The sequence below is a fragment of the Anser anser genome, assembly GCF_964211835.1.
Source record: "Anser anser genome assembly, chromosome: 3".
NCBI lineage: Eukaryota > Metazoa > Chordata > Aves > Anseriformes > Anatidae > Anser > Anser anser.
Window position 1 is genome coordinate 124,172,751 of NC_139722.1, and position 27,758 is coordinate 124,200,508.

General features: G+C 49.9%; 2 protein-coding genes across 51 annotated transcripts; both read left to right on the plus strand.

Moving 5' to 3' along the window:
- LOC310897904 (uncharacterized protein) lies at positions 1-16,510 on the plus strand. Of its 50 annotated transcripts, XR_014582697.1 has the most exons (8): positions 1-4,013; positions 4,579-4,729; positions 6,169-6,319; positions 7,288-7,379; positions 7,679-7,747; positions 7,822-7,895; positions 8,429-11,502; positions 13,069-16,510. XR_014582697.1 is itself a non-coding variant. In XM_083832056.1 (6 exons), the coding sequence occupies exons 1-6, from the start codon at positions 3,798-3,800 to the stop codon at positions 7,830-7,832; spliced, it is 672 nt and encodes a 223-aa protein (XP_083688182.1). In that variant the 5' UTR covers positions 1-3,797; the 3' UTR covers positions 7,833-8,591. The 50 variants fall into 50 exon arrangements, 3 of the variants coding, with proteins under 3 accessions (XP_083688182.1, XP_083688183.1, XP_083688184.1); XR_014582698.1 differs by lacking the exon at positions 7,679-7,747 and having other exon boundaries at positions 8,350-11,502; XR_014582720.1 differs by lacking the exon at positions 7,679-7,747 and having other exon boundaries at positions 6,169-6,315; positions 8,350-11,502.
- LOC310895935 (uncharacterized protein) lies at positions 15,766-27,758 on the plus strand (the record flags this gene model as incomplete). Its single annotated transcript, XM_083827651.1, has 8 exons — positions 15,766-15,785; positions 18,155-18,278; positions 18,896-19,046; positions 21,740-21,846; positions 21,940-22,084; positions 25,277-25,350; positions 25,576-25,675; positions 27,277-27,758. 8 exons carry the CDS (start codon positions 15,766-15,768, stop codon positions 27,411-27,413), a joined length of 858 nt encoding a protein of 285 aa, XP_083683777.1. The 3' UTR covers positions 27,414-27,758.

Consider the following 27,758-nt stretch of genomic DNA (forward strand, 5'->3'; position numbering starts at 1 on the left):
TCATCTTGTAACCCCACGTCTCAGACAATTACAAGTATGGTGAACAGCAAAAGTAAAGGTGAAATCTTACTGCGACCCTTCCTCTACCATGGAACGTGGTTACTCCCATTCTTTCTTTTGTCTTCTGTCTTCCAAAACACACTTGAAATAGTCAGGTAACTTTTTAAAATGAACTCTTATCTCCTCGCGTGTGTCACTTTTTTTCAAAGAACACGAAAATACGCTCTACTTTATAAAGTATGACCTCGCTTTAAAAAGCTGTTTTAACGCTCCTTAATTAAGCCTTCTTAATCAAGTGTCCGCTAGTTCTTTTCTTACCTCCTGTTATTTTCCTTAACGTGGGAATTCCTGCTCTGGCAATTTCTGTAGGACGCTTCTGAAATAGAAGTCCGGGCCTATTAGTCACATTTCAAGTCATCTGTCCTACAGACAATTTCAAGAGAGTTAAAAATGAAAACGTAGCTTATCCGTGAGCTACTTGAGAACTCCTTAGTGAAATGCTGCGTGAGCCTTTTGACTTGTTACTTCTGCTTCTGTTTCAAAACTTGTTCTGTATCGTTTCAGTTTGAGACAGGTTTTTTGATATCCACGCCAAGAAGAAAACCTTTCTTCTGTAGGAACCCTTCAGTGTGCACAGGGAGAGGCGTGGAGAGAGCAGCTATTCTGCAAGCTGTTACTCAGGCCGCTTTTGGCTTCCAGCGCTGTTTGTACATTCCCGTGTTGTTTTGCAATCTTTTCTCTTTTCGTTAGTTGTCTAATTAAACTTTTTCAAAGGATGCCTCCCTGTTTTCAGTTTTCTCCTAAATCTCTCCTGAGATTTAGCCGTCCTTGTATTCTTTTGCTCTTTGTCAAGTCTCTTTGATACAAGCTGTGTGCAGCTTTGATACGAGCTTGTTTGTCCCCTGTGACCTGGATGATCTTGCTGAATCTCCGTGATGCCTTGAAAAGGGCTGTGCTCGGGGACCGTGGCAGCATTTTGGTATCTGATACAGATTTTCCTGTTCTGGCATACAGTGAATTTCTTTGATATGTCTATTAGGACCGTACCTGTTTTCCTGCTTTGAGTAAAGAGTTGGAAGATGAAAGGTTAGCGTTCGTTTCCTCCCACATGGGCTGTAACCTTTGTCTGCGTGTCTTGTGGTTGTGTTTTGTTTGTTTGTTTGTTTGTTTTGGCAGGCCCTCCAGCAGAGCAGCAGGGTGAAAGGGCTCGAGCTGGTGGCAGGACCCTGGCAGCTCTGCAGCCTGAGCAGGTGAGAGAACAGTATGTGCTCACTCTTTAAGGTTGGGAACACGTGGCAAGCCTTAAAATACAGGTTTATAACACAAATGGGTCCTGGAAAAAATCAGCTGGCTCCAAGCATCCAGGGAGTCAAGACGGCGGGAAGATGTGTCAGTAGAAATGAGCTGAAGTGAGCCAGATGTCAAACACCACGGACTTCATATAAGGATGCAGTTCAGAAACTTTTCTCTTTCAGAGAGCGGAGATTGATTATCGTCTTGCTGACTTGTTACCTGATCAGAGAGAAGAAATTCTCTTGGCAAACGAGAAGGACTTAGAAGAAGCTGAAAATAAAGGTAATATTATGGGTCCTTTCATGGTACTCCTGTTGTCGTGAGCTTTTCTGGGCCTCAAAGGAAATGAGCAGAACTAGAATATTCCGTCACCTGCAATTGGATATTACGGCTGTCACAGGTTAGTGAGCCCAGGACTTTGAGAGCTTGTCGGTGGAAACAGCTGCAGCTTCCATAATTACATGAGAGATGTCTTCATCAGAGAAGACAGAGAGGCCTTTGAAAACAGCAACCCACGGCATTGTTTAAAAAAAAAAAAATCTAAATAAATAAATAAATAGCGTTTCCTTTTGCCAAAGGAGGCTCGCTTTAGGAATTGAATATAGCAAGTATCTGCCCTGTTATCGTCATGTATGAAATAGCATGAGTATCTCCCGGGCTGGTTAACGTGATGTTTGGCCCCTGTGGGGAAGGTTGTTACTGAAAAATGATGCTTTCCGGAACGAACCATATTACCTTCTGACCGAGGAAAGTACAGTTCAGGCAGCATAGACTAAATCCGTTCTTTTGCGTTCGAGGGGTGCATCGAGAAGCTGGTCTTGGGTTAGAAAATGTGTGAAACTGGCACGTCGCAAACTGTAATGCAGAGAGATCTTTGATAACAAAAGTGTATTTCTGTTGGTGAGTTACTGGAAGGCTGCAAGAAGTCTTGCCTCAAAAGACTCTTCTGAAATGAATTCTGTTGCCATCCCAGTTTTTTTTTTTTCTACGGGCACATTCTTGGGACTTGCTTCTGCAATGTCGAGAGTTATTCAGGGTTGGTTTTTGATACCCAGCGTAGAGAAGGAGTTAGCTTACGTTCAGGTGCTGCGGTTTCTGCACGTGTCTTATAACGTAGGTTCCCTGCTTAACTTGCAATTTATGAGGTTCCTACCAATGAGCACTTTCCTGTCCATGCCGAACGCAGCTGAGTTGCAGGCTACCATTAAACATCAAATGTTTGATATAGATTGCTAATAGCAAATCGCAACTGTTAAGAATATATGCTAAAAAAAATTAGCACAGAAAGTAGAAGCTCTAGGCTGTGAGTGGTCTGTCCCATACTGATACTGCATGTTTGCACCGAGGCAGAATGATTGCTTTCACTCGCTTGTGGAGCGATGAGTCTAGGCTCTCACTGCTAGTATTTTTAGCAAGACTGATTGAGCATTTCTCTAACATATGAGCAAGTGTTTGAGGAGCAAGTGATGGGTATGGGCACTTAGAAAGAGACTGCCAAAGGGCAGCTTCCTATTTTATAACTGAATTTTGTGAGCGTTGGTCCTCGTTTCATACTGAAGGGGAGTAGGCTCTAGTGAAGGGAGTATGTTCACGTGAAAGGAAAAGGCACTAGTCTCCCTCGTCTGCCATTATTACTTCCTTGCTGCTAGCTCTGTTCTTCATAGAAAGCCAGTATGTTTCCTCGTCACATTCTAGTCTGCCTGCCTAGACTTCAGCCTTTGCCTCCTGGGTCTCTTGCCTTGCATAGACAATCTCTCCCCTTCTCCTCTTCTTCTTCATCTCATTTGTAAACCTTTTATCAGGCTGATTCTTACTGGCTTCCCACCCCCACCCTCCGACCTTTTTCTATTTTTTCCTTTTTTTCTATTTTTTTTTTTACAGACTTAGGATGGCTTGTCTTGTTAGTTACTTTTTTTCCTGCCAGCCCCCAGCCTCAAGTTCTCCGATGCGACTTCAGAGGATCATCTTTGATACCTCCGCATCTGAATAATACGGTTTCTGTCCCATGCTGTAGCTGACGGCAGGACGGACTCTGAGTGCAGAGGAGAGGTTGCTTCCTCCCTGGTTTCCTATTGCGTCCCATACTGGTTTGGGTAAGCAATTACAGAGGAAATTTGACTTCTCCGTGGAGCAGCGTGTGCCTGACAGCTAGCTGGAGACAGCACACACGGCATTGAGTCAGCGCTCCGAGTGCGGTCCTGAGTTGCAGTAAAGGTAAAACAATTGCAGACTGACAGTTTAGCTTCTAAGGAGCATCTACAGATAGCACGTTTGCCTCTGATGCTTAAAAGGCGAGGGTCCGAGATCACATTTCACGGACTGCTTCCTAGAGATTTCAAGAAATGCAATCGTTCTGAAGCACAGCCGCGCTCCGTTATTGTTTAAAGGGAACAAACTGCCTTGAGACCCGTTACCTGCGAGGGAACCGAGGGCGGAAGTGACGTCAGGGCGTGCCCTCACTGAGGGCCAAAACGGCTCCGTGATTGGCTGGACCGTGAGGGCGGATGCGGTGTCCGAGCGAGCCGTCAGTGAGGGCGGGAGCATTCCGTGATTGGCTGGGAACCCAGGGCGGAAGCGGCGTCACGGCTAGCCTTAACTCAGGGCGGAAACGCTCCGTGATTGGCTCGGAGGAGCCCAGGGCGGAGGTGCCGTGCAGGGCTTGCCGGCGCTATGGGCGGCAGCGGCCGCGCCGGGCCGCCGCGGCGCGGTGCCGCAACGAGGTTGGTGGTCGGTGCCGCCCCGGGCCGGGCCGGGCCGGGAGGGGGCGAGGCGGCGGGCGGTTGGGGCGCCACGCGGTCGGCGGCTTCTGCGGAAACGGCCCTTGTGCGGGGCGGGGGCGGCGCCGCGCCGGAGCGGGCGGAGCGGAGCGGGCGTGCGGCGGGGTCTGCACTGCGCGGGGCTTCGGAGGGCTGGGGGAGAGGGGGGCGAAGCGGCGCGGGGGGCGGGCGGTTGCGTGCGCTTGGCCGACTCCCCTCTGGGGCGGATGGACTGCTCCGTCCCGCGGCATGCTGGGAGCTGTAGTTCTGTGGTGCGCGGCCGGTCTTTCCCCGAGCCGGGGCCGCGGCCGGGAGGCGCAGGTTGCCGCTGGCTGCGAGCGCGGCTGCCGGCGGTGAGGCGAGCGAGAGCCTTCGGGGGCGCTTCCCCGGAGCGTCGGGCCGGGGGGCGTGGGGGCTGCGGCGGCCGGGCGCGGGTCCTCGCTGCGCCCGATCGTCGGGCTGCGCCTCGGAGGTTTTCCTCCCCCCGCGCGCTGACGGCCGGCTCTCTCCTTTCCCTGCGGCTCACCAGGGCAGAAGCAGCTCCCCGCCGCTGGGACCCCCGCGGGGTTTGTCGCCGAGCGAAGGTGGCGCGGCAGCTGAAGGGAGGAAAGCTGCAGCTGGCGTGCTGCAGTCGCAGGTTTCCCAGGAGAAAGAGCAGCCCGTCTGTCCCAGCTGTCCGGGTAAGTCGCAGCGACCTCCGGGTGAAACCGAGGCGTGCTCGTAAACTTCCTGCAGCCCAGGCTCAAAGGCTTAATCAAATTTGCAGAAGCGCGAACTGCTCGGTGTGGGAAGCTTAAAGGAAAGCCACGTAGTGCCTGCCAAGCTGTAGTAGCTTCTTAGACCTAGAACGAATTGGCCTGTTGAGCTCTGTCTCTTTGTTGCTCAGTCTGTGGTACAAGAGGCTAACCTTTGTCCTGCCTCAGCTTTCAGAGTTGTCCTAGAAATACACCGGTGCTTGCGGGGCTTTCCAGAACGCTGGTTGTGGTCGGTCAAGACAGACGTGAGAGGTGATTTCTGCCTGTCTGTCTGTCTGTTGGTTATGTCCCGAGAGTTTTGCTTGAACTGTGTGCAACAAAAGAGGCCTTGAGCCCGTACTGAGCAGCGAGAGAAAGCAAAACTCCAGGTAAGCGCTGGCCGTGGCAAAGTTGCTTGGGAATTGAGCGGCTGGGGGCTTTCCAGCAGAACTCGGTACGCAGACAGAAACGTGACCTTCGAGGTCTGCCTTGCGTTGAAGCTGTGGTATTTGACCCATAACTGTATGGAGCTGCTAAATCCTAGAGGGGATGATAGAGACGTCCCTGGTTCAGCCTTTTTTGCCACAGTCATTGCAGAAATGTTGGAAAAGTGAGTATCATCCCTCTCTTTAAATTCATCTTTTAAAGCGTTCTTTCTGCAGACTCCTGTCTGTGGTTAGGTACTTGATTTGCGTGAAACAGAGCCAGACTTTCCTATTAACTAGCGCCCCGATTGAAATTCCCTGTCATCGGAGGACAGGAACTATAAATGGTGCTTGGCAGTTTAAAATCTCTTGGCTTCTATGGAGGCTAACTTGCCAAAGCGAATAGGAAGTAGCCTAAAGTTCGGTAAAGACGCTGAATAGAAAAGGTCCTCTTCTTGACGGGAAAAGAGCTTTGCAGAACACAAGCTCTGTTTCCCGTAGGGCTCCCTACTTACCCACCCGCTCAGCGATTATTGCAGGCTTTGACTGGTCCCCTCAGGTCCAATATCGCACAAGCGTTGTGCCGCAGACGGTACCTTAGCTTACTTTCCATCTCGTGCTGCGTTACTTATACCCACAGAAGACTTACTTCAGCGTCAAATAAACCCCGTGCGAAGCGTCCCCGACTCATGCCAGTGGGACCATCCTGTTGTGGCTGGTAAAATCCAGGAACAGGACGATGCTTGGAAGAATGTAACCTGTGGAGGAGCAGGCAACAGTCTCCTGTTAGGCAACAGGTTTTCGAGACTGGTTTTCCCACCGCCCTGTGCGTTTTGAAGGAGGCAGTCCCTAAGCTGATGCAATCCAACTGCATCTAAGCTGTAGGTTGGTACTTCCATAAGCTATAAAGGAACTTAACGTGTTGGGTTTTTTTGTTTGTTTGTTTGTTTTTTAATCGAGGCTCGTGTGCGTGCGTTTGGCTTGTCCCGATGGCTGGTGTAGATGATCACTCACATGCCCCAAAGCTCCTTGTGCTGATGTTGGATCTGCCCCTTGGCAAAGGACTGTATCCCGTGTGTTCAGCTTTTCTTCCTTACCGTCTCGTATGTATGTATGTATTTATTTACTTTTCTGAAAGAAAGGGTGGATTTTTCATGGGTCTCTCTGTGAGCGTATCGAACCAGGCTGTTCAAATGGCTGTCGACGAAGGGGATTTTGTTGGCTCTTTTAGATAGCTATTCCTACCAAAGATTGCATCGGTTACAAAAGGTTGTAGTAACCTCGCAGTCTCTACGTTCTGTAGCGTCTGTAGCAAAATAAACTGGCAGATGAATAAATGAGCAGGTACAAATACACGTGACTCTACAGCTGAGATTAAATAACGTGCTGTTTCTTCTGTGTTTTGTCTTTCAAAGCGCATTGTTGCCGAGCGCCTGAGCTTTTTGCTCGTGTTACCGAGGCAAGGAATGGCTGTGCTTCTTCCCCCCTCATCCCTCTCTTTTTTTTTTTTCTCCTCCTCTCCCTTGATGACAGGGACTCAAAATGTTTTCCTCGGATGTCCACGTGAAAATTTAAAAAAAAAAAAAAAAAGGCGACGGTGAACACTGACAGAATTGGGTGACTTTTTTAAGGCAGAGGGCAAAGAACGTGGAAATTTCTAGTATGTTAGTGTCACTCTGTTAACAGAACCAACGTACACGCCGCTTGCTGTCCCTAGTTTTTTGGTTTGGTTTTCCTTTCAGTAGTCTCCCCAAAGGCTCCACAAAGGACACCTTGTGTATCTTTTCTGTTCTTCCAGGATTCATTTGTCAGGAAAGACAACCATGAAATCCAAGGGCTGTGGACAACCATCTACCAGATGGTTGTTGCAGTTGCCTTTGGTCACGTCATTCGTCCTTTTAGCTCGCCCTTTCCTTTACCTTGAGTGGAATTTTTCTTGCCGCGCTGTTTGCAGTGGTAACATTGCTGCCGAGGTGTTTTTTGACTAAAAATGATCTTAACTGTAGTAGTGAATTCACAGATTGTGGCTTTGTGTAATGACTCCCATGATCGCAACTTTTTTTTTTTCCTTTGTCACAGATAGGAGAAAAGCTCTTTCCAGAGAGATGGAGAAGGAATTAATTATACCTCTGCCTCATTCTGTGAGACCGGAAGACAGTGAGTGACTAACTGTAAGCTGCGATTCTCAGGAGTTGCATAGCTAAGAGTCTCGGGTTCCTTCTCTGCCTGACCCCTAGGGCCTTAGGCATGGGAAATCTTAGGCTTAATGTTTTTCCCTATGAAATACTGTCACGTTAAGGGGCATAGCTGAGTAACTGTTACAGTTGCGGTCGGATTCAGGGTACTGACCTATCATGGTCACGGATTCACCTAAATAATGTAGCACGCCCTTGGTCTAGTCACGTTTAATGAGAACTGTCACGGCTGGGAACAATGCAATGAAGGGCAGTGTTCAAATGTTACCCCACAGAGTCCCAGTGCGGAGGGTGGCAGGGGGAAGAGAGGCTCAGCCCGTCGACTGATCCCAGAAGTCAGAAAGGTATCCTTCGTGATGGTATCTTCCCTAACATCCCCTTTCACTTCAGACAGTTTACATTATTTTCTCTCCTTTAGGTGGGGCTTGAGTGACTCTCGTCAGGCATACCTTGGTTATGATTGGTGAAAAGTTTTCTTGCTTTTGTTTAAAGGTAAGGGGTCTGAGAAATTCATAGCACGCCCTCAGTGAGGGGTGGTCGTCCCTTGGAGGCACGGACCTTTTGGGATGGAGGTGTGTTTTGGTATTATGATGATACTAGAATGAGCAAAAGTTCCCTAGAGTACAGTGTTTTGTTAAAAACATGACAGGTCGTTGGCTCAGGGTAGCAAAGGTGCAGCTTATCAGTGTGTCTCAGCTTATCAGTGGGTCTCAGTGTGCACGAGAGCATCGGATCCCCATCTGGTTGCAGAGCCTATCCGTGGTGTTTCCACTCCGCTTTACGCTCCCTCCCCTTCCTTGGAGTCAGCACACCGAGTTCCCCTAGTGCGATAGCACGTAAAGTTGGAGGCCTAGGGAACGCTTAGGTAGCGCAGCTGCCCTCCACCCTGAAAGCTTCGATGCTGTACGCTTTCTTTAAAAGGTGAATATGAGTTTAATTTGCCTAGTTACTTCAGGCAATTACTCTGCAACTACCCAAAGCAGCGACAGTGAGAAGCCCACTTCCAGCATCCGCTCCCCACGCAGGGACGGACAGACGGACGCCGCTCTTTGCCTTGCCCGCCAGGGGAAGGGGAGAACGACCGGGCAGGGAGCCCCACCGCAGCCCCCCTCCCCGGAGTCCTGCACAGCAGTTTAATAAAGTTTGCTTTCCGGCCCGTGCCCCCTTTGGTGGTTGCCATCCCAGGAAGTGGCTTTCGCCGTCTGTGTGTGGGTGCAGGTTCCGTAGCGGGGTGGGTATGGAGGGGGGGTGGCCCCGTGTCTGTCGGCCGGAGTGCGGGGCCAGCCCTGCCAGGTGGGGGGGCAGCTGCCTATTGTGGGACGGGGAGGGCGGCTCGCTGCTGTCTTTGCTCCCTGGGGTGGGGAGACTGCTCTGTGGGGTGGGGGCTGCTTGCAGAGGCGCAAGTGGGGAGGGGGCTGGGGGTTCCCGGCAGGACCCCCAGGGCAGGCGATGGCGTTGTGGAGGCCGGGTCCCGGGGGATTGCCGGCTGGGGCAAGGAAAGCCCAGGCGGGGGTGGCATGGGGTGGCAGGCACAGGTCTGCGGGTGCTGGGCTGCAGGTGGGGAAGCCTGGGGCTGGCTCCATGGTGTCTGCAGTGTCAAGCCGCCAGGAGCACCATTCCCCCAGCAAGCCGGGAGTTGTGGTCGTTGGGCTCAGAGCATCCCGTTGCCCGCGTTGGGTTCGTTGTTATTATCTCCCTGCCTTTTTTGTCCCGATAAAAAATGTACTGTTACAGCTTGCCGCCGCTCAGCTTCCCAGCCGTGAGCGGCACGTTGCTCAAGGCAGACCCTTCCTCCCTGAGGCGGCGCGGGGTGCAAATTTCTGCTGTTTTCGTTTGTGCTTTCTCTGGGAAAATGGTCTGGGAAGCCGTCCCTGCTGCCCTCAGGACGCATCCTGCCGGCGAGAAGCGGGTACTGCAGGCGGCGGGGCCACGCATGCGCGGTGGCGCCTTTGGATGCCCCCTTCCGCCACCTGCTGGTGAAAATCCGGTACTGCAGGCGCCTTGGGTCAGCGCATATGCTGTGGTGCCCCCTGGCGCCCTCTGCGCCACCTGGTGGCCAAAAGTGGGTACTGCAGGCGCCTCGGGGCCGTGCATACGCTGTGGCGCCCTCTGCCGCCGCCTGGTGGCGAAAAGTGGGTACTGCAGGCGCCCCGGGGCCGCGCAAGCGCGTTGGCGCCCCCTGGCGCCCTCTGCCGCCGCCTGGTGGCGAAAAGTGGGTACTGCAGGCGCCCCGGGGCCGCGCATGCGCGGTGGCGCCCTCTGCCGCTGCCTGGTGGCGAAAAGTGGGTACTGCAGGCGCCCCGGGGCCTTGCAAGCGCGTTGGCGCACCCTGGCGCCCTCTGCCGCCGCCTGGTGGCCAAAAGTGGGTACTGCAGGCGCCCCGGGGCCGCGCATGCGCGGTGGCGCCCCCAGGCGCCCTCTGCCGCCGCCTGGTGGCGAAAAGTGGGTACTGCAGGCGCCCCGGGGCCGCGCATGCGCGGTGGCGCCCCCTGGCGCCCTCTGCCGCCGCCTGGTGGCCAAAAGTGGGTACTGCAGGCGCCCCGGGGCCGCGCATGCGCGGTGGCGCCCTCTGCCGCCGCCTGGTGGCGAAAAGTGGGTACTGCAGGCGCCCCGGGGCCGCGCATGCGCGGTGGCGCCCCCTGGCGCCCTCTGCCGCCGCCTGGTGGCGAAAAGTGGGTACTGCAGGCGCCCCGGGGCCGCGCATGCGCGGTGGCGCCCCCTGGCGCCCTCTGCCGCCGCCTGGTGGCGAAAAGTGGGTACTGCAGGCGCCCCGGCGCCGCGCATGCGCGGTGGCGCCCCCTGGCGCCCTCTGCCGCCGCCTGGTGGCGAAAAGTGGGTACTGCAGGCGCCCCGGGGCCGCGCATGCGCGGTGGCGCCCCCTGGCGCCCTCTGCCGCCGCCTGGTGGCGAAAAGTGGGTACTGCAGGCGCCCCGGGGCCGCGCATGCGCGGTGGCGCCCCCTGGCGCCCTCTGCCGCCGCCTGGTGGCGAAAAGTGGGTACTGCAGGCGCCCCGGGGCCGCGCATGCGCGGTGGCGCCCCCTGGCGCCCTCTGCCGCCGCCTGGTGGCGAAAAGTGGGTACTGCAGGCGCCCCGGGGCCGCGCATGCGCGGTGGCGCCCCCTGGCGCCCTCTGCCGCCGCCTGGTGGCGAAAAGTGGGTACTGCAGGCGCCCCGGGGCCGCGCATGCGCGGTGGCGCCCCCTGGCGCCCTCTGCCGCCGCCTGGTGGCCAAAAGTGGGTACTGCAGGCGCCCCGGCGCCGCGCATGCGCGGTGGCGCCCTCTGCCGCCGCCTGGTGGCCAAAAGTGGGTACTGCAGGCGCCCCGGGGCCGCGCATGCGCGGTGGCGCCCCCTGGCGCCCTCTGCCGCCGCCTGGTGGCGAAAAGTGGGTACTGCAGGCGCCCCGGGGCCACGCATGCGCGGTGGCGCCCCCTGGCGCCCTCTGCCGCCGCCTGGTGGCGAAAAGTGGGTACTGCAGGCGCCCCGGCGCCGCGCATGCGCGGTGCCGCCTTTCAATGCCCTCTTCCGCCACCTGCTGGTGAAAATCCGGTACTGCAGGCGCCTTCGGTCAGCGCATACCCTGTGGCTCCCCCTGGCGCCCTCTTCGCCACCTGGTGGCGAAAAGTGGGTACTGCAGGCGCCTCGGGGCCACGAGTGATGTTACTACATCATTTGCTACATTTTTTCCTGCGAGTGATGTTACTACATTGATTTTGGTTTTGGGGTGTAATCTGTTATGCTGCTAGATTTTTCTTCCTGTGCAGAAGAAAAGTTGAGCTAATTCCAGTTAGCTTCAGTAACTTGCTTTCTCATATTGTCATTTCAATATTCAAAGCTGAAGCAAAAGCATTGGTATTGTTGCTTCTAGAGAGACGCCAGTTCTCCGGTCTGCACTCTGCATGCTGTTCAGATAAGCTAGAAAAAAATAAAGGAAAAGAAAAACAGCTGCTGCTTCTCCTGCTCTCTTTCTGCTTTCTACTTTCTTGTGCTTTGCCCCTCCCCTTTCCCAGGTGATTGGCTTTGGGTTCCAGGGAGGGCCTAATGGTAATTGAGTCACAGGCATCCCATCAGAGAGCTCATTCTGCCTGGGCTGCAGTTTGGGGTAAGTGCTTTGTTTTTGCTTCAGTCAGTTGCAGGGGTCTTTAGGTGGGTCAGAGTCTACGGACTGATGCGTTTCCAAGTAGAGATAGGTACGTCCTTCTTTGTGAGGTAACAACTAGTAGGATCCTTGCTGATCCTGGCTGGAATAATAATAATGCACAACACCGAAATCATATGAGAGATTTGGGGTCAGAATGGGAAAGTACTCGTGGATGAATCCCAAGGACCTGGTATCCCAAGGTCTCTTGAAAGTTCATTTTGTGATTAAAGCCTGGCAAGATACACAGAAAAAGCTCCAGAAGGTGGGGGTTGTAGTGAACAGTCACTGTGGGGGGCCCTCCTGCGGGAGGCCCTGGAGGTGTATATCGGGAGGGGAGATGAGAAGGAAAAGCAGAGAGCGAAACTAATGGTATTGACAGTGTAGCAGGTAGTGAGGCAGAGGGTTGGAGAGAGAGGAAGAAAATCATCTGGGGGAGTCAGGGCCAGGATGGAAAGGAGAGGAAGAGAGATGAAGGAATAGCAGGCAAGGAAAGACAGGCTTTGAAGTGTGGCCAGGCTGGCCGTTTCAAATAGGAATATCCAGAGTGGAAGAAGGAGGAGAGAAGGAAAATGGGAAAGTACAGGCTGGAGAAAGATAGAAGTGTTAAAAAGGGTTATTGAAGGTGTTAAAGGTGGGGTATGTAGTGTTTGACAGAGCTGTTTGAAGTTGAATGAGCAGGGAAAGAGGATGAAGGCATTATCTAAGTAACAGTCTAGAAGTTTTGGTATATTTGCTGTGATGTTTGGTCAGTTTCCCAAGTATGGGGGGGGGGGGGGGGCAGCCTGCTCCACCCCCCCTCTCCCCCCCCAAACCTTGGTATGTGAACCCAATACACTGGGGCAGCTAGATCATTACTGGCTTGTAAAGTATCAGGGATTAAATTAACTAATGAAACCCTAAAAGTGATGGGGGTAGAAGGGGCTGGGATAACAGCCCCACTTTTGGGGGATACCAGGCTGAGAGTAGGGGATAAAATGATTACTGGGCAATTACTGTATGTACCAAAGGCAGGGACTAACTTGTAGGGAAGGGATTTGATGATGAAATTGGGCATTCAAATAGCAAATTGTTAGACTGGAATAACAGTGTTATTAATGGAGTGCTCTCAGGCCCTGAGAGCAAAGATCTATTCACCTCTGACTGGAAAGACCCTGAAATGGGGGCGGAAGCAACAATACAGATGGACAGTTTTACCTCAGGGGTTTACAGGGCCACCAATTTATTTGGGCAAGTTCTAGAACAGATTTTGGAGCAATTACAACCTCCCGAGGAGGTATTACTGTTACAAATATGTAGATGATCATTTATTGTCAGGACAGGAGAAAAGAGTTGTGAAGGAAGCTACTGACAAGCTATTCGGCTCGGGAGTATTGAAAAAGAAATTACAATATGTAGAAGGAGAAGTCAGGTATTTAAGGCATCTAATGTCTGAGGGAAAACAAAGAATAAATCCAGAGAGGATTCAGGGAATTGTTGAAAACTGAGAAAGAATTAAAAAGTTTTGAGAGATTTTTTTTTTTTTTTAAGGAATCAGGCACCACGAAGTCTGAGGGAAAATGGATACTCCCTGATGGGAGAGAAATGCTGAATAAAGCACCAATGAGGCAAATATTAACTGTTTTACATCAAGAGAGTCACTGGGAGGTGCAAGCAATGTGTGATGTTGTGCTAAGAAAGTATGTCTGTGTAGGAGTATACACTGTAGCGAAGCAAATATGCAGAGGATGTACCGTATGTCAAAAGGTAAATAAAAAGGTCATCCGTAACCCATCTAGAGGGGGACGGGAGCCAGGGATTTGACCTTTCCAAAGCATACAGGTAGACTTTACCGAGTTACCTAAAGTAGGGAGACTAAAGTACTTGTTTGTCCTAGTTGACCGGATGGGTGTAAGCTTTCCCCTCAGTATCTGCCACTGCGAACACGGTGGCTAAGGTATCACTGGAGCAAATAGTCCCTAGATATGGGATAGTTGAAAACATTGATTCAGGTCACGGAAGTCATCTCGCTTCACGAGTACTGCAAGGGCTAATGCAGGCCTTAGAGATTCAATGGAATTTTCACACCCCCTGGCACCCCTCCTCTTCTGGGAAGGTAGAGTGAATGAACCAGACATTAAAGAAGCAATTAACTAAGTTAGTGTTAGAAACCCAACTTCCTTGGGTAGAATGATTACCTTTAGCACTCCTCCAGGTTCAAACAGCACCAAGAAACGATATAGGAATTTCACCGTATGAGATGTTGTTCGGATTCCCCTATCTGGGCAGAAGGGATGAGATACCACAATTCAAAACAAGAGAAGTTTCCTAAGAACTGTATTCTGGGGTTGTCCTCTTCTTTGTCATCTCTCAGGACCCGTGGGTTGTTGGCTCAAACCCCACCTTTGGAATTCCCCATTCTCCACCATCAACCAGGAAATTGGGTCCTGATTCGGACCTGGAAAGAATCAAAACTCCAGCCTGAATGGGAAGGACTATTCCAAGTACTACTAACCACTGAAACAGCCGTAAGAACTGCACAAAAAGGCTGGACTCACTATACTCGAGTGAAGGCATCCGTCGACCCTAATACCTGGGAAGCTGTTCCTACAGAAGACTTGTTGGAAGTTGAAATCGAAGAGAAAAATCTTGTAGTGGACTGTGAGCAGGATAAAAGCTTACAGTTGTAAACTAACCTTTTATTTTCACAGGTAACTAATGAGTGTGACTTGTGATTGAGAGAAAGGACTGGCCTATAGCGAATCAAAGTGCTCCCAAGGGGTTTTTGTTCTAGTAGTAGGGTACATATATCTTACTCTTTGTATTGGTAATTATTTGGAAACCTAAGGGTTAAAAATAATGACCGGGAAAAATCAACTATTAATTTTGTTTCTAGTGACTGTAGGCCTCAGAGAAGGCCTTGGTCAATTGGCAACTTGGAAAAGGCATGACCAGATAATAGTAAGATGGGATACCCCGTCAAAATAGGGGTGAATGTGACAGAGGGTTATGTACCACAATCTGTCATGTTTGATGCTTGTGAGGTGTTAGCTTGTGGAGATTTAAATGCCCAATGACAACTGAGCAGAGAGAACAAGTAACTGGGAGACACCCAACAGCCAGATTGAGAGCAGCTGTATGGAAACGATCCTCTATTGCCATCAGAGAAAGGGAGAAACTCAAGGAGAAAACAGGAGAGAAAACAGGAGGCTCTCTTTGAAATGTGGCAGTTCAAACATTTGAGATTGAAACAGGGTATGGGGATGTGAATGCCTGGATAGAATGGGTCAAATATGCTGTCCAGAGTCTCAACCGTAGCACTTGCTATGCTTGTGCCTCGGGACGACGGATTGCCCGGATAGTGCCCTTCCCATTGGGGTGGACCAGGGATTCCCAGGGGATGCGATGTATGATTGCATTGTACCAAGAAAAGACTGCCTGGGGAAATGAGGCCTGTAAGTCTCTCTCTTTGCTGTTCCCTTCCTTGCGTGATAGCAATATCAGGGTTCCCCCTGCATTCTCTACAGCTACAGGTGACCATGCAGCTTGCCTCTCACGGCAGGGTGTGAGCGCTACCCGGCATCTGGGAGAATTTGCCTTGTGCACGAGGACCTTGAATGCTACCAAGGACCTGATGGGAAACTGCTCAAGACTTGAGATCCCCAGGGCAGATCTGTGGTGGTACTGCAGAGGGAAGATCTTATGGTCCACCCTACCATCTAATTGGGGAGGCACTTTTGCACTTGTTCAATTAGCTATACCCTTCACCCTGGCATTTGAAAGAGAAACATCACAAATACACAGAAGAAGTAAAAGAGGCTTAGGAATGTCATTTGATGATAGAGTGTACATAGATTCTGTTGGGGTGCCTAGAGGAGTTCCCGATGAACAGAAAGCCAGGAATCACATTGCTGCAGGGTTTGAGTCGCTGTTCTGGTGGGTAACAATCAATAAGAGTATTTATTATAGTCAGCAGATATTCATAAATCATACAAGGGATGTGATAAGAGAAATCGCTGAACAACTAGATGCCACCAGCAAAATGGCTTGGGAAAACAGAATAGCATTAGATATGTTGATCGCGGAGAAAGGAGGTGTGTGTGTGTGTGTGATACTGAGCAACCATTGTTGCACTTTTATACCCAACAATACTGCCCCAGATGGCACAGTAACTAGAGCGTTGCAAGGGCTTCCCGCCCTTGCCAGTGAATTGGCAGAGTAATTAGGAACCGGCCCTTCCTTCGCGGGATGTTCGGAATCTTGGTTTGGTAAATGGAAAGGGATCCTAGCGTCCGTATCTGCGTCCTTGATCGTAGTATCAGGAGTTTTGACGGCCCTTGGTTGTTGCATTATCCCCTGTGTAAAAGGACTAGTACAGCGGCTCACTGAAACTGCACTATCGAAAGAAATGACCGTGGAGCCACCACCTTACTCACGTAAGGCGATGATATTAGAGGGGATGGAAAGCAAAGAAGGTGAAGAAGAGGAAGAGATCTACCAAATTACACCGCAGAGAAAAGTTTTGCAAAAATCAACAATTTATAAAGAAGAAAAGGGGGGAATTGTGGGAATAAAAATGTTGTTTTTGCAGAGTTACGTTGTTTAGAGGGAAGGAATGCGGTGTTGAGATAGGCTCGCAGTGATAAGAAAGCTTAACGGACAACCTTGTAAAATGCAGACAACCGGACCCCTCAGAGCAGCTAGGTGAAAATCACGGCGTCAAGTCAGATCAGTGAAGAAACATTACCACTTCAAACAGTAAAAAAGTCAAAAGAAATTTGAAATTGAACAGGCCGGCAACTGAAGGCCACGTAGTGTCTGTGAAGCGTCGGATAGGTTGTGAACCCGGAATACCCAGTCAGTGGGGAAACAGGGGAGGGTCCCGGTCGTCGAGAAAGAAAGTACACAAACCGTACTGTGTGACTAGTAGGCGCGCTCCTGCTTGTGGGACGCGTGCCATTGCGATCGCGAATAAATTACTACTTCACTGAGATCCTCGCCTGAGCCTAAGCTACTGGCTACGGAGTGTTTCTCACGCTCCCTGCGCGTAATCCTGGCTACAATATACCGCGTTATCGAAGGTGCCTTTTAAACAACAGTGATAGAAACTCAGGGGGCGATAGTACTGACCCTGGGTGTGGAATTATCCACGCAGGGAATAATCCACGCTGCACCAAATATGGTAGCCACAGGAACGCTAATATACATAGCGCGTGCCAGATGCGACGTGAGAATCCTGCAACTGGATGGCCTGTCCCAAATGGCGAGAGGTGGTACTGGCTACGTGGCAATAAAGCCAGGAAGGTGTTGCCCCTGGGATGGAAGGGAGCTTGCACCCTGGAGGCAATAATTCCAAACGTGACTATTATTGAAGACCCACAAAGCCAAAGCCCCCTTGAGACCACACGCAGGATTAAGCGGACTCCAGACAATTCTCTAGTAAAATTCTCTAGTATTTCACAGCTTTGCAAGGTGGTTTTTACCTCGGTGAGGGGTGGGTGAATTAGAAAAAGCTATTGTAAATATCTCCGCTATAACTGAAGAACTAGAAAATAAGTTTGATAAGTTTGCAAAAATAGCACCGTAGAATCGAATAGTATTAGATTCATTAATAACCTCATAAGGAGGAGCGTGCACTGTAATTAATGCTAGTTGCTGTATAGATGTAGATCAAACGGGACGGATTTGACTGATATTTGGGGGGAAAAAAGGTATACTGGGGGGGCGTGGGGGGGGGGGGAAGATCCTACATAGAGTAGCTCAATGTGACAGTTCCTGGGCATTTAGAAACATTTGGGAGAAACTAACTTCGTGGTTACCTGAACAGAATTGGCTCAAACAACTATTTGTTGGTATTGTAAAAATAATGGCGTTGTACGCCTCCCATCCCCCGTGACATCCGAAGAAGACTATTGCGCCTTAACGTTGGAGAAACTCAAGAGCGCGGTACGTGAAGAGGTGCAAAAACAACAGTAGGAGTAAGGAAAGGAGAGGAGGGAGCTGTGAGAAACTAAGTTGTGTTTTTGCAGTAGAGAACTAATTTTCTGTATTCCGAGGTAGTTGTGCAGTCATAATGAGGAGAAACGCCACGTGGGTAAGCGGACAGTAGGCGGCCTCACTGTTCCGAAATAAGGCAGAAGCTTGAGGAAAAACAGGTTGAGCAGCGTGGGCACGGTAAAACAAAGATCACAGGTTCCTGAAACATAAGAAAGGGAAAAAAAAAAAAAAAAAAAAGGAAATAAGAAGGGAGAAATTAAATGGTTGAAAAAGAAGTAAGATTGTACATACATGGTACATACAGGGGAGGGGATCAGGTGTCGGGGAACAGGGAATAAAAGTTGATGCTGTGCTTACTGCAATGCGCTCCTGATCGGCAGGACGCCCGCCACTGCAACCGCGAATAAAATAGCCTCAGAGAAGATCGCGTGTCAAGAAAATTATTTGAGATGTTTCTCGCAGATATACTTGACGAGAGAGGACCAAGAACACCCGCGCCTTCTTTAAAAAAAAATAAACAAACAAACAAAAAAAAAGGCAGCACAGGGGCAGCCTCAGGGTCGCCTTCCCACAGGGAAGCGGCGCCGTGATTGGCTGGACCGCGAGGGCGGATGTGGCGTCACGGCTAGCCTTAACTCAGGGCGGAAACGCTCCGTGATTGGCTCGGAGGAACGCAGGGCGGAGGTGCCGTGCAGGGCTTGCCGGCACTATGGGCGGAAGCTGTCGGGCCGGGCCGGGCCGCCGCGGCGCGGTGCCGCAACGAGGTTGGTGGTCGGTGCCGCCCCGGGCCGGGCCGGGCCGGGCGGGGGCGAGGCGGCGGGCGGTTGGGGCGCCACGCGGTCGGCGGCTTCTGCGGAAACGGCCCTTGTGCGGGGCGGGGGCGGCGCCGCGCCGGAGCGGAGCGGAGCGGGCGTGCGGCGGGGTCCGCACTGCGCGGGGCTTCGGAGGGCTGGGGGAGAGGGGGGCGAAGCGGCGCGGGGGGGGGGGGCGGGCGGGCGCAGAGAGGGCGGCGGGGGGGGGGGCGGCTGCGTGCGCTTGGCCGACTCCCCTCTGGGGCGGATGGACTGCTCCGTCCCGCGGCATGCTGGGAGCTGTAGTTCTGTGGCGCGCGGCCGGTCTTTCCCCGAGCCGGGGCCGCGGCCGGGGCCGGGCCGTGCGCGCCGGGAGGCGCAGGTTGCCGCTGGCTGCGAGCGCGGCTGCCGGCGGTGAGGCGAGCGAGAGCCTTCGGGGGCGCTTCCCCGGAGCGTCGGGCCGGGAGGGGTGGGGGCTGCGGCGGCCGGGCGCGGGTCCTCGCTGCGCCCGATCGTCGGGCTGCGCCTCGGAGGTTTTCCTCCCCCCGCGCGCTGACGGCCGGCTCTCTCCTTTCCCTGCGGCTCACCAGGGCAGAAGCAGCTCCCCGCCGCTGGGACCCCCGCGGGGTTTGTCGCCGAGCGAAGGTGGCGCGGCAGCTGAAGGGAGGAAAGCTGCAGCTGGCGTGCTGCAGTCGCAGGTTTCCCAGGAGAAAGAGCAGCCCGTCTGTCCCAGCTGTCCGGGTAAGTCGCAGCGACCTCCGGGTGAAATCCGGGCGTGAAGGGGATTTTGGTGGCTCTCTTAGACGGCTAGCCCTACCAAAGGTCGCATCGGTTACAAAAGGTAGTAGTAACCTTGCAGTTTGTGTGTTCCGTAGCGTCTGTAGCACAATAAACTGGCAGGTGAAGGAATGAGCGGGTACAAATACACGTGACTCTACAGCTGAGATTAAATAACGTGCAGGTTCTTCTGTGTTTTGTCTTTCAAAGCGCGTTGTTTGACTCGGTGGTCCTTAACGATGATCCTCGGTGGTCCCTTCCAACTCAGGATATTCTACGATTCTGTTGTTGCCGAGCGCCTGAGCTTTTTGCTCACATTACTGAAGAAAGGAATGGCTGTGCTTCTTCCCCACCCCCCTCTCTTTTTCTTTTTTTTTCCTCTCCTCTTCTCCCTCGATGACGGGGACTCGAAATGTTTTTCTCAGATGTCCATGTGAAAATTTAAAAAAAAAAAAAAAAAGAAGCTGATGGTGAACACTGACAGAATTGGGTGACACTTTCAAGGTAGAGGGCAAAGAACGTGGAAATTCCTAGTACGTTAGTGTTACTCTGTTAGCAAAACCGACGTACACGCCGCTTGCTGTTCCTAGTTTTTTGGTTTGGCCTGGTTTTCCTTTCAGAAGTCTCCCCGAAGGCCTTTGTGGACAAAACTTTGTCCCGCTTCAGCTTTAAGAATTATCCTAGAAACAATGAACAAGTGCTTGCAGGGCTTTATGGAACGCTAGTTGTGGTCAGTCAAGAACGACTTGGGAGGCAATTCCTTTCGTGGAATTGTAGAGTGATCGAGAGATCAAGGCCAGCGTTGTGAAGAAATAGTGCCAGGTTATAGTCACAGGTGACTGCCTTCTGAAGGGAACAGAGGCTCCCATCTGCAGACCAGACCATCTTTACCGAGAGCTTTTCTACCTGCCTGGGGCTTGGATCAGGGACATTGCTAGCGAGCTTACGAGCTTAGTTCAAACTTCAGATTATTCCCTACTCCTGCTCTTTCACGTGGGTACCAACAAGTTTGCAGCAAGAAGTCTGTGTTCAATCAAAATAAATTTCAGGGCCCTGGGAAGATAGCTAGAGGATTCAGAAGCACGGGTTATCGTCTAGCATATTGGGATATATTAAACACAGCGTAGCCAGCTGGTCAAAAGAGGTGATTCTCCCACTGTATTTAGCGTTGGCGAAGCCTCTCCTTCAATATTGTGTGCGATTCTGGGCTCTACGATATAAAAAGAACGTTAAGATCCCTGAAAGCGTACAGAGGAGGGCAACAAAGCCGGTAAAAGGATTGGAAGGCACGCCCTGTGTGGACGCTACGGTACTTTTGCTAGCTCCTCGGAATTGTATATAGTCATGAGTAACGCTCCTGATTCTAAATACATAGTCTTTCCCTGCATATAAGCCGAACGCTATTCTACAATCGTTTGCTTCTTCCGGCAGTGGATTCTGTCTTTCAGTGATTTATGGGTACTTTACATGTCCTGGATATTGCTTTCCAGATACCTGGAGCTTGCTAGCTTTTCTGTCTCCCAGACGTGTGGCTGATAGTGGTCTAGTCTTGTGAGCTGTGCTGCCGTGAAGTCTGTCACCTGTTGATGTTGAAGGTACTTTTCTGGAAAGAGGAAGGTGGTTGGTACAGTTTCACACCAGGCCATCAACAAAATCACGTACTCTTTTTATCATCTCCAGACGTGTTTCCTTCGGTGGCTTCTGGACTTTGGTCCATATTGTAGGCCCCGAGAAGGAAGGAGGTTGGCTTTTCATAACCACAATTTCTTCCAGCTGTTTCAGATGGATTTCATGGTTGATTCTAGTTGAAATGACTGCCTCAGGAAAAAAAAATAACAAAAATGGTAGTCCAAACAACTTATAAAAAAATAAAAATAAAAAACAAACGAAAACACCGCTCCCATTTCCTCACAGCTTATTCATTTGCTGTGGTATCTTCTTTATGGAAAGAAGTGTCCTTTCCTTCCCAAGCTGTAAAGGAAGAGTTCAGGTACTCTTCACTTGTGCGCTTTAATCTGTGACGTGTTTGTTCGCATAGAACTTCTGGGAAGTTTGGCGGTAGAGTTTAGGGTTTACATGTTAGGTAAACAGAAGTATCGCTCAACTCAGAACATAGTTAAATAAAAGTACAATATTTACTTAAAATGAATAAGTGTGTGTCTATAGTCTTGTGTCCTTTCTTTGCAGAACTCAATAGTTAGCCTTTATACATATTTCTAAGTTGCCCGGTTTATCAGTGTACAACACAGCATTCGGGAATATCATCTGAGATTTTAGGTGAAGAGGACTGTCCTTTGTTCAGTTGTGCACTCTTGTGTGTCAGCCCTGATTCTGAACCGTATAAAAGCTGGAAACTTCTTTCCGGTTTTCTCTCTAACCTCACTGAAGTGTGGGTACTTCCCAGCGTACGTGATGCTATTCAGCATGTGGATATTCTGTTTCCTCACACTAGCTACAATTCCGGTGAAGTTACGCATCTTGAGCCTGCATGTTAGTGTTTCATCCTTTCAGTTCCACAAAAGGAGGGTTCAGTGGAAGTTTTGAATCCTGTAGAGTGGAATACAGGTTTTTAGCCTCAAAGGCTTTAGTTCTTTTTCCCTGGTGAGCTTTGGAACAGAAGATATGTAACATTAACAGTTTTTTATTATTCATTTCAGGACTCTTTGACAGCCCTCCTGGATCCGATGATGCAAAGCTCACTGACATATCCTACCCAGGAGACCAACAATCGGTGACGTTTGGAACCAAATCCCAGGTGGGAAACGTAAGTGATCAAAGTGGAGCAAGAATTCGTGTTGAGCATGGGGATTCAAATAACAAGTGCATTTTCGGGAACTGGCTCTATCCTTCATCGCAGGTGAAAGCAGCTCTGTGGGCCCTCCAAGGAGGCACCTCTGCAGTGATTGCAAGTGGAACCCACCCAAAGATCTCGGGTCATGTCATCACAGGTGTTGTGGAAGGGAAGAAAGTTGGAACTTTTTTTTCAGAGGTAAAACCTGCAGGTGAGTACGGAAGTAACATGTACATTGGGAGCTGTAGAGATTTCCTGGAAGTTTAGGGTCAAAATTTGGCTAGGCCTGCCTGTTCAACAAATGGGAAACTACGCTCTGCTTGACAAACGGCTTTTGAAAGGTAACTTTTAATGTTGGAATAGAACATCTTGAATCCTCTGCTCGGGTTCCTTCCAGCTGATGACTTGCTGCATCAGACTTGCATTCAAAGAACTAGGTAGAATTTGTATTGCTTTTAGTCTTAGAGGTTATCATCTATTATTGAAGATTCCAGGGTGAAAGCGTGCATATAGAATGTACGGCTGAACTAAGATAGTGTGTAGTTTGGGTTTTTGTCGTAAGTTCTTTTAATGACTCGGTCTTTTGTTACCGTATGCAGGAATGTTTTCCTGCCTCTGTGTTGCTGTGACAATGTAACAAGGGCCGCAGAAAGTCAGACCAAAGATCGGTGGTCTTAGCAGAATGGAACGAGTATAGAGCGATACTTGTGACTTGCACTTTAAGACAAGCCAATGCCTTTGAGTATAAAAACGCTTAATGTGTTTCTTGTAAAAATCGGCCATATCCTTTGAACCCATGTAAACACTTAGCACCCGTGGGTCACAGCAGTCACGAGCCTTAACTAGGTATTGTGCGTAAACTCTGGAGCTAGCACTATGTGGAGAACTGCTTCCTTTATTTTGTGTGTGTTTGTGGGCAGGAGGAGCGTTGAAGTTTGCTTCCTGCTAGCTTTTGATGCCCCCGCCTTCTGTATGGAAAGAGAACACGGGTGATCGATCTCTGTTCAACTTCTATGATATGAGACATCGTCTTTTCCCTCATCGTCTCTTTGTCACATGAAAAAGGTTTTTTCTTAGTCCTTTTCTACAGAAACTGTTCCAAAAGTTTGGCGATCCCTGTTTCTCTTGGCTGAAACTGTTTTTATTCTACTGTGACCTTTTTAAGATAGGCAAAAATAAAATTCTGTGTAGCATCCAAGATGCAAATGAACCTTCAGTTTATGAGATAGCAAGGCTAACTTTGAGTTTTGATTAGACTGGTGATGTTTCTTGTTGCCTTTCCTAGGCCTTTTCCAAAAGCTTAAACGTGTAAGTTGCTCTTCGACGCTGATGAGCACTGGGGTGATGTTTTCATAGGATTATGTGCAGTACCGAGGCCTGATTTCCCCTTTTGCCTCTGCATTTCTTCACGTTTATCTGCTTTGAATTGTGCTCGCTATTTGGTTGCATAGCGGCTGCAAAGGAATCACAGGCTGGTTGAGGTCGGAAGGACCTCCAGAGGTCACCCGGTCCAACACCCCTGCTCAAGCAGAGCCACCCAGATCTGGTTTTCCAGGACCACGTCCAGACAGGTTTTGAAACCTCACAAAGACTGTGACTCCACGACCTCCCTGGGCAGCCTACGCTAGTGCTCAGTCACCCTCACAGCGAAAAAGTATTTACTGATGTTCAGGAAACCACAGGAGGGGAACATCCTATGTTTCGGCCTGTGTCTGTTGCCTCCTTTTTTGTTCCTTGGGTACCAGTTAGAAAAGTCTGGCTTTGTCTTCCTTCCACCCTCCCTTCGTGTATTTACAGACATCGATGAGATCCCCTCCAAGCCTCCTCTTCTCCAGGCCGAACGGTCCCAGCTCTCCCAGCCTGTCCTCATAGGAAAGGTGCTTCAGTCCCTTACCGTCCTCGTGGCCCTCCGTTGGACTCTTCGCAGTGTGTCCAGGTCTCTCCTGTACTGGGAGGCCCAGGCCCAGCACGCCAGGTGCGGCCTCACCGTTCCTGAGCAGAGGCGGAGGATCGCCTTTCTTGACCTGCTGGCAATACTTTGCCTAATGCCACCCAGGATACCCTCAGCTGCTTTTGCAGCAAAGGCACATTGCTGTTTCGTGTTCAAGTTGGCGTCCACCAGGAAACTTAGCTCCTTTTCCGAGAAGTTCCTTTCTGGGAAAAAGTGCGATATCAGCGCTTTTCACTTTGTCCTACTGCAATAAATTTGTATCAGCTATAAAGCTTTTCATCTTGTAACCCCACGTCTCAGACAATTACAAGTATGGTGAACAGCAAAAGTAAAGGTGAAATCTTACTGCGACCCTTCCTCTACCATGGAACGTGGTTACTCCCATTCTTTCTTTTGTCTTCTGTCTTCCAAAACACACTTGAAATAGTCAGGTAACTTTTTAAAATGAACTCTTATCTCCTCGCGTGTGTCACTTTTTTTCAAAGAACACGAAAATACGCTCTACTTTATAAAGTATGACCTCGCTTTAAAAAGCTGTTTTAACGCTCCTTAATTAAGCCTTCTTAATCAAGTGTCCGCTAGTTCTTTTCTTACCTCCTGTTATTTTCCTTAACGTGGGAATTCCTGCTCTGGCAATTTCTGTAGGACGCTTCTGAAATAGAAGTCCGGGCCTATTAGTCACATTTCAAGTCATCTGTCCTACAGACAATTTCAAGAGAGTTAAAAATGAAAACGTAGCTTATCCGTGAGCTACTTGAGAACTCCTTAGTGAAATGCTGCGTGAGCCTTTTGACTTGTTACTTCTGCTTCTGTTTCAAAACTTGTTCTGTATCGTTTCAGTTTGAGACAGGTTCTTTGATATCCACGCCAAGAAGAAAACCTTTCTTCTGTAGGAACCCTTCAGTGTGCACAGGGAGAGGCGTGGAGAGAGCAGCTATTCTGCAAGCTGTTACTCAGGCCGCTTTTGGCTTCCAGCGCTGTTTGTACATTCCCGTGTTGTTTTGCAATCTTTTCTCTTTTCGTTAGTTGTCTAATTAAACTTTTTCAAAGGATGCCTCCCTGTTTTCAGTTTTCTCCTAAATCTCTCCTGAGATTTAGCCGTCCTTGTATTCTTTTGCTCTTTGTCAAGTCTCTTTGATACAAGCTGTGTGCAGCTTTGATACGAGCTTGTTTGTCCCCTGTGACCTGGATGATCTTGCTGAATCTCCGTGATGCCTTGAAAAGGGCTGTGCTCGGGGACCGTGGCAGCATTTTGGTATCTGATACAGATTTTCCTGTTCTGGCATACAGTGAATTTCTTTGATATGTCTATTAGGACCGTACCTGTTTTCCTGCTTTGAGTAAAGAGTTGGAAGATGAAAGGTTAGCGTTCGTTTCCTCCCACATGGGCTGTAACCTTTGTCTGCGTGTCTTGTGGTTGTGTTTTGTTTGTTTGTTTGTTTGTTTTGGCAGGCCCTCCAGCAGAGCAGCAGGGTGAAAGGGCTCGAGCTGGTGGCAGGACCCTGGCAGCTCTGCAGCCTGAGCAGGTGAGAGAACAGTATGTGCTCACTCTTTAAGGTTGGGAACACGTGGCAAGCCTTAAAATACAGGTTTATAACACAAATGGGTCCTGGAAAAAATCAGCTGGCTCCAAGCATCCAGGGAGTCAAGACGGCGGGAAGATGTGTCAGTAGAAATGAGCTGAAGTGAGCCAGATGTCAAACACCACGGACTTCATATAAGGATGCAGTTCAGAAACTTTTCTCTTTCAGAGAGCGGAGATTGATTATCGTCTTGCTGACTTGTTACCTGATCAGAGAGAAGAAATTCTCTTGGCAAACGAGAAGGACTTAGAAGAAGCTGAAAATAAAGGTAATATTATGGGTCCTTTCATGGTACTCCTGTTGTCGTGAGCTTTTCTGGGCCTCAAAGGAAATGAGCAGAACTAGAATATTCCGTCACCTGCAATTGGATATTACGGCTGTCACAGGTTAGTGAGCCCAGGACTTTGAGAGCTTGTCGGTGGAAACAGCTGCAGCTTCCATAATTACATGAGAGATGTCTTCATCAGAGAAGACAGAGAGGCCTTTGAAAACAGCAACCCACGGCATTGTTTAAAAAAAAAAAAAAAATCTAAATAAATAAATAAATAGCGTTTCCTTTTGCCAAAGGAGGCTCGCTTTAGGAATTGAATATAGCAAGTATCTGCCCTGTTATCGTCATGTATGAAATAGCATGAGTATCTCCCGGGCTGGTTAACGTGATGTTTGGCCCCTGTGGGGAAGGTTGTTACTGAAAAATGATGCTTTCCGGAACGAACCATATTACCTTCTGACCGAGGAAAGTACAGTTCAGGCAGCATAGACTAAATCCGTTCTTTTGCGTTCGAGGGGTGCATCGAGAAGCTGGTCTTGGGTTAGAAAATGTGTGAAACTGGCACGTCGCAAACTGTAATGCAGAGAGATCTTTGATAACAAAAGTGTATTTCTGTTGGTGAGTTACTGGAAGGCTGCAAGAAGTCTTGCCTCAAAAGACTCTTCTGAAATGAATTCTGTTGCCATCCCAGTTTTTTTTTTTCCTACGGGCACATTCTTGGGACTTGCTTCTGCAATGTCGAGAGTTATTCAGGGTTGGTTTTTGATACCCAGCGTAGAGAAGGAGTTAGCTTACGTTCAGGTGCTGCGGTTTCTGCACGTGTCTTATAACGTAGGTTCCCTGCTTAACTTGCAATTTATGAGGTTCCTACCAATGAGCACTTTCCTGTCCATGCCGAACGCAGCTGAGTTGCAGGCTACCATTAAACATCAAATGTTTGATATAGATTGCTAATAGCAAATCGCAACTGTTAAGAATATATGCTAAAAAAAATTAGCACAGGAAGTAGAAGCTCTAGGCTGTGAGTGGTCTGTCCCATACTGATACTGCATGTTTGCACCGAGGCAGAATGATTGCTTTCACTCGCTTGTGGAGCGATGAGTCTAGGCTCTCACTGCTAGTATTTTTAGCAAGACTGATTGAGCATTTCTCTAACATATGAGCAAGTGTTTGAGGAGCAAGTGATGGGTATGGGCACTTAGAAAGAGACTGCCAAAGGGCAGCTTCCTATTTTATAACTGAATTTTGTGAGCGTTGGTCCTCGTTTCATACTGAAGGGGAGTAGGCTCTAGTGAAGGGAGTATGTTCACGTGAAAGGAAAAGGCACTAGTCTCCCTCGTCTGCCATTATTACTTCCTTGCTGCTAGCTCTGTTCTTCATAGAAAGCCAGTATGTTTCCTCGTCACATTCTAGTCTGCCTGCCTAGACTTCAGCCTTTGCCTCCTGGGTCTCTTGCCTTGCATAGACAATCTCTCCCCTTCTCCTCTTCTTCTTCATCTCATTTGTAAACCTTTTATCAGGCTGATTCTTACTGGCTTCCCACCCCCACCCTCCGACCTTTTTCTTTTTTTTCCTTTTATTCTATTTTTTTTTTACAGACTTAGGATGGCTTGTCTTGTTAGTTACTTTTTTTCCTGCCAGCCCCCAGCCTCAAGTTCTCCGATGCGACTTCAGAGGATCATCTTTGATACCTCCGCATCTGAATAATACGGTTTCTGTCCCATGCTGTAGCTGACGGCAGGACGGACTCTGAGTGCAGAGGAGAGGTTGCTTCCTCCCTGGTTTCCTATTGCGTCCCATACTGGTTTGGGTAAGCAATTTCAGAGGAAATTTGACTTCTCCGTGGAGCAGCGTGTGCCTGACAGCTAGCTGGAGACAGCACACACGGCATTGAGTCAGCGCTCCGAGTGCGGTCCTGAGTTGCAGTAAAGGTAAAACAATTGCAGACTGACAGTTTAGCTTCTAAGGAGCATCTACAGATAGCACGTTTGCCTCTGATGCTTAAAAGGCGAGGGTCCGAGATCACATTTCACGGACTGCTTCCTAGAGATTTCAAGAAATGCAATCGTTCTGAAGCACA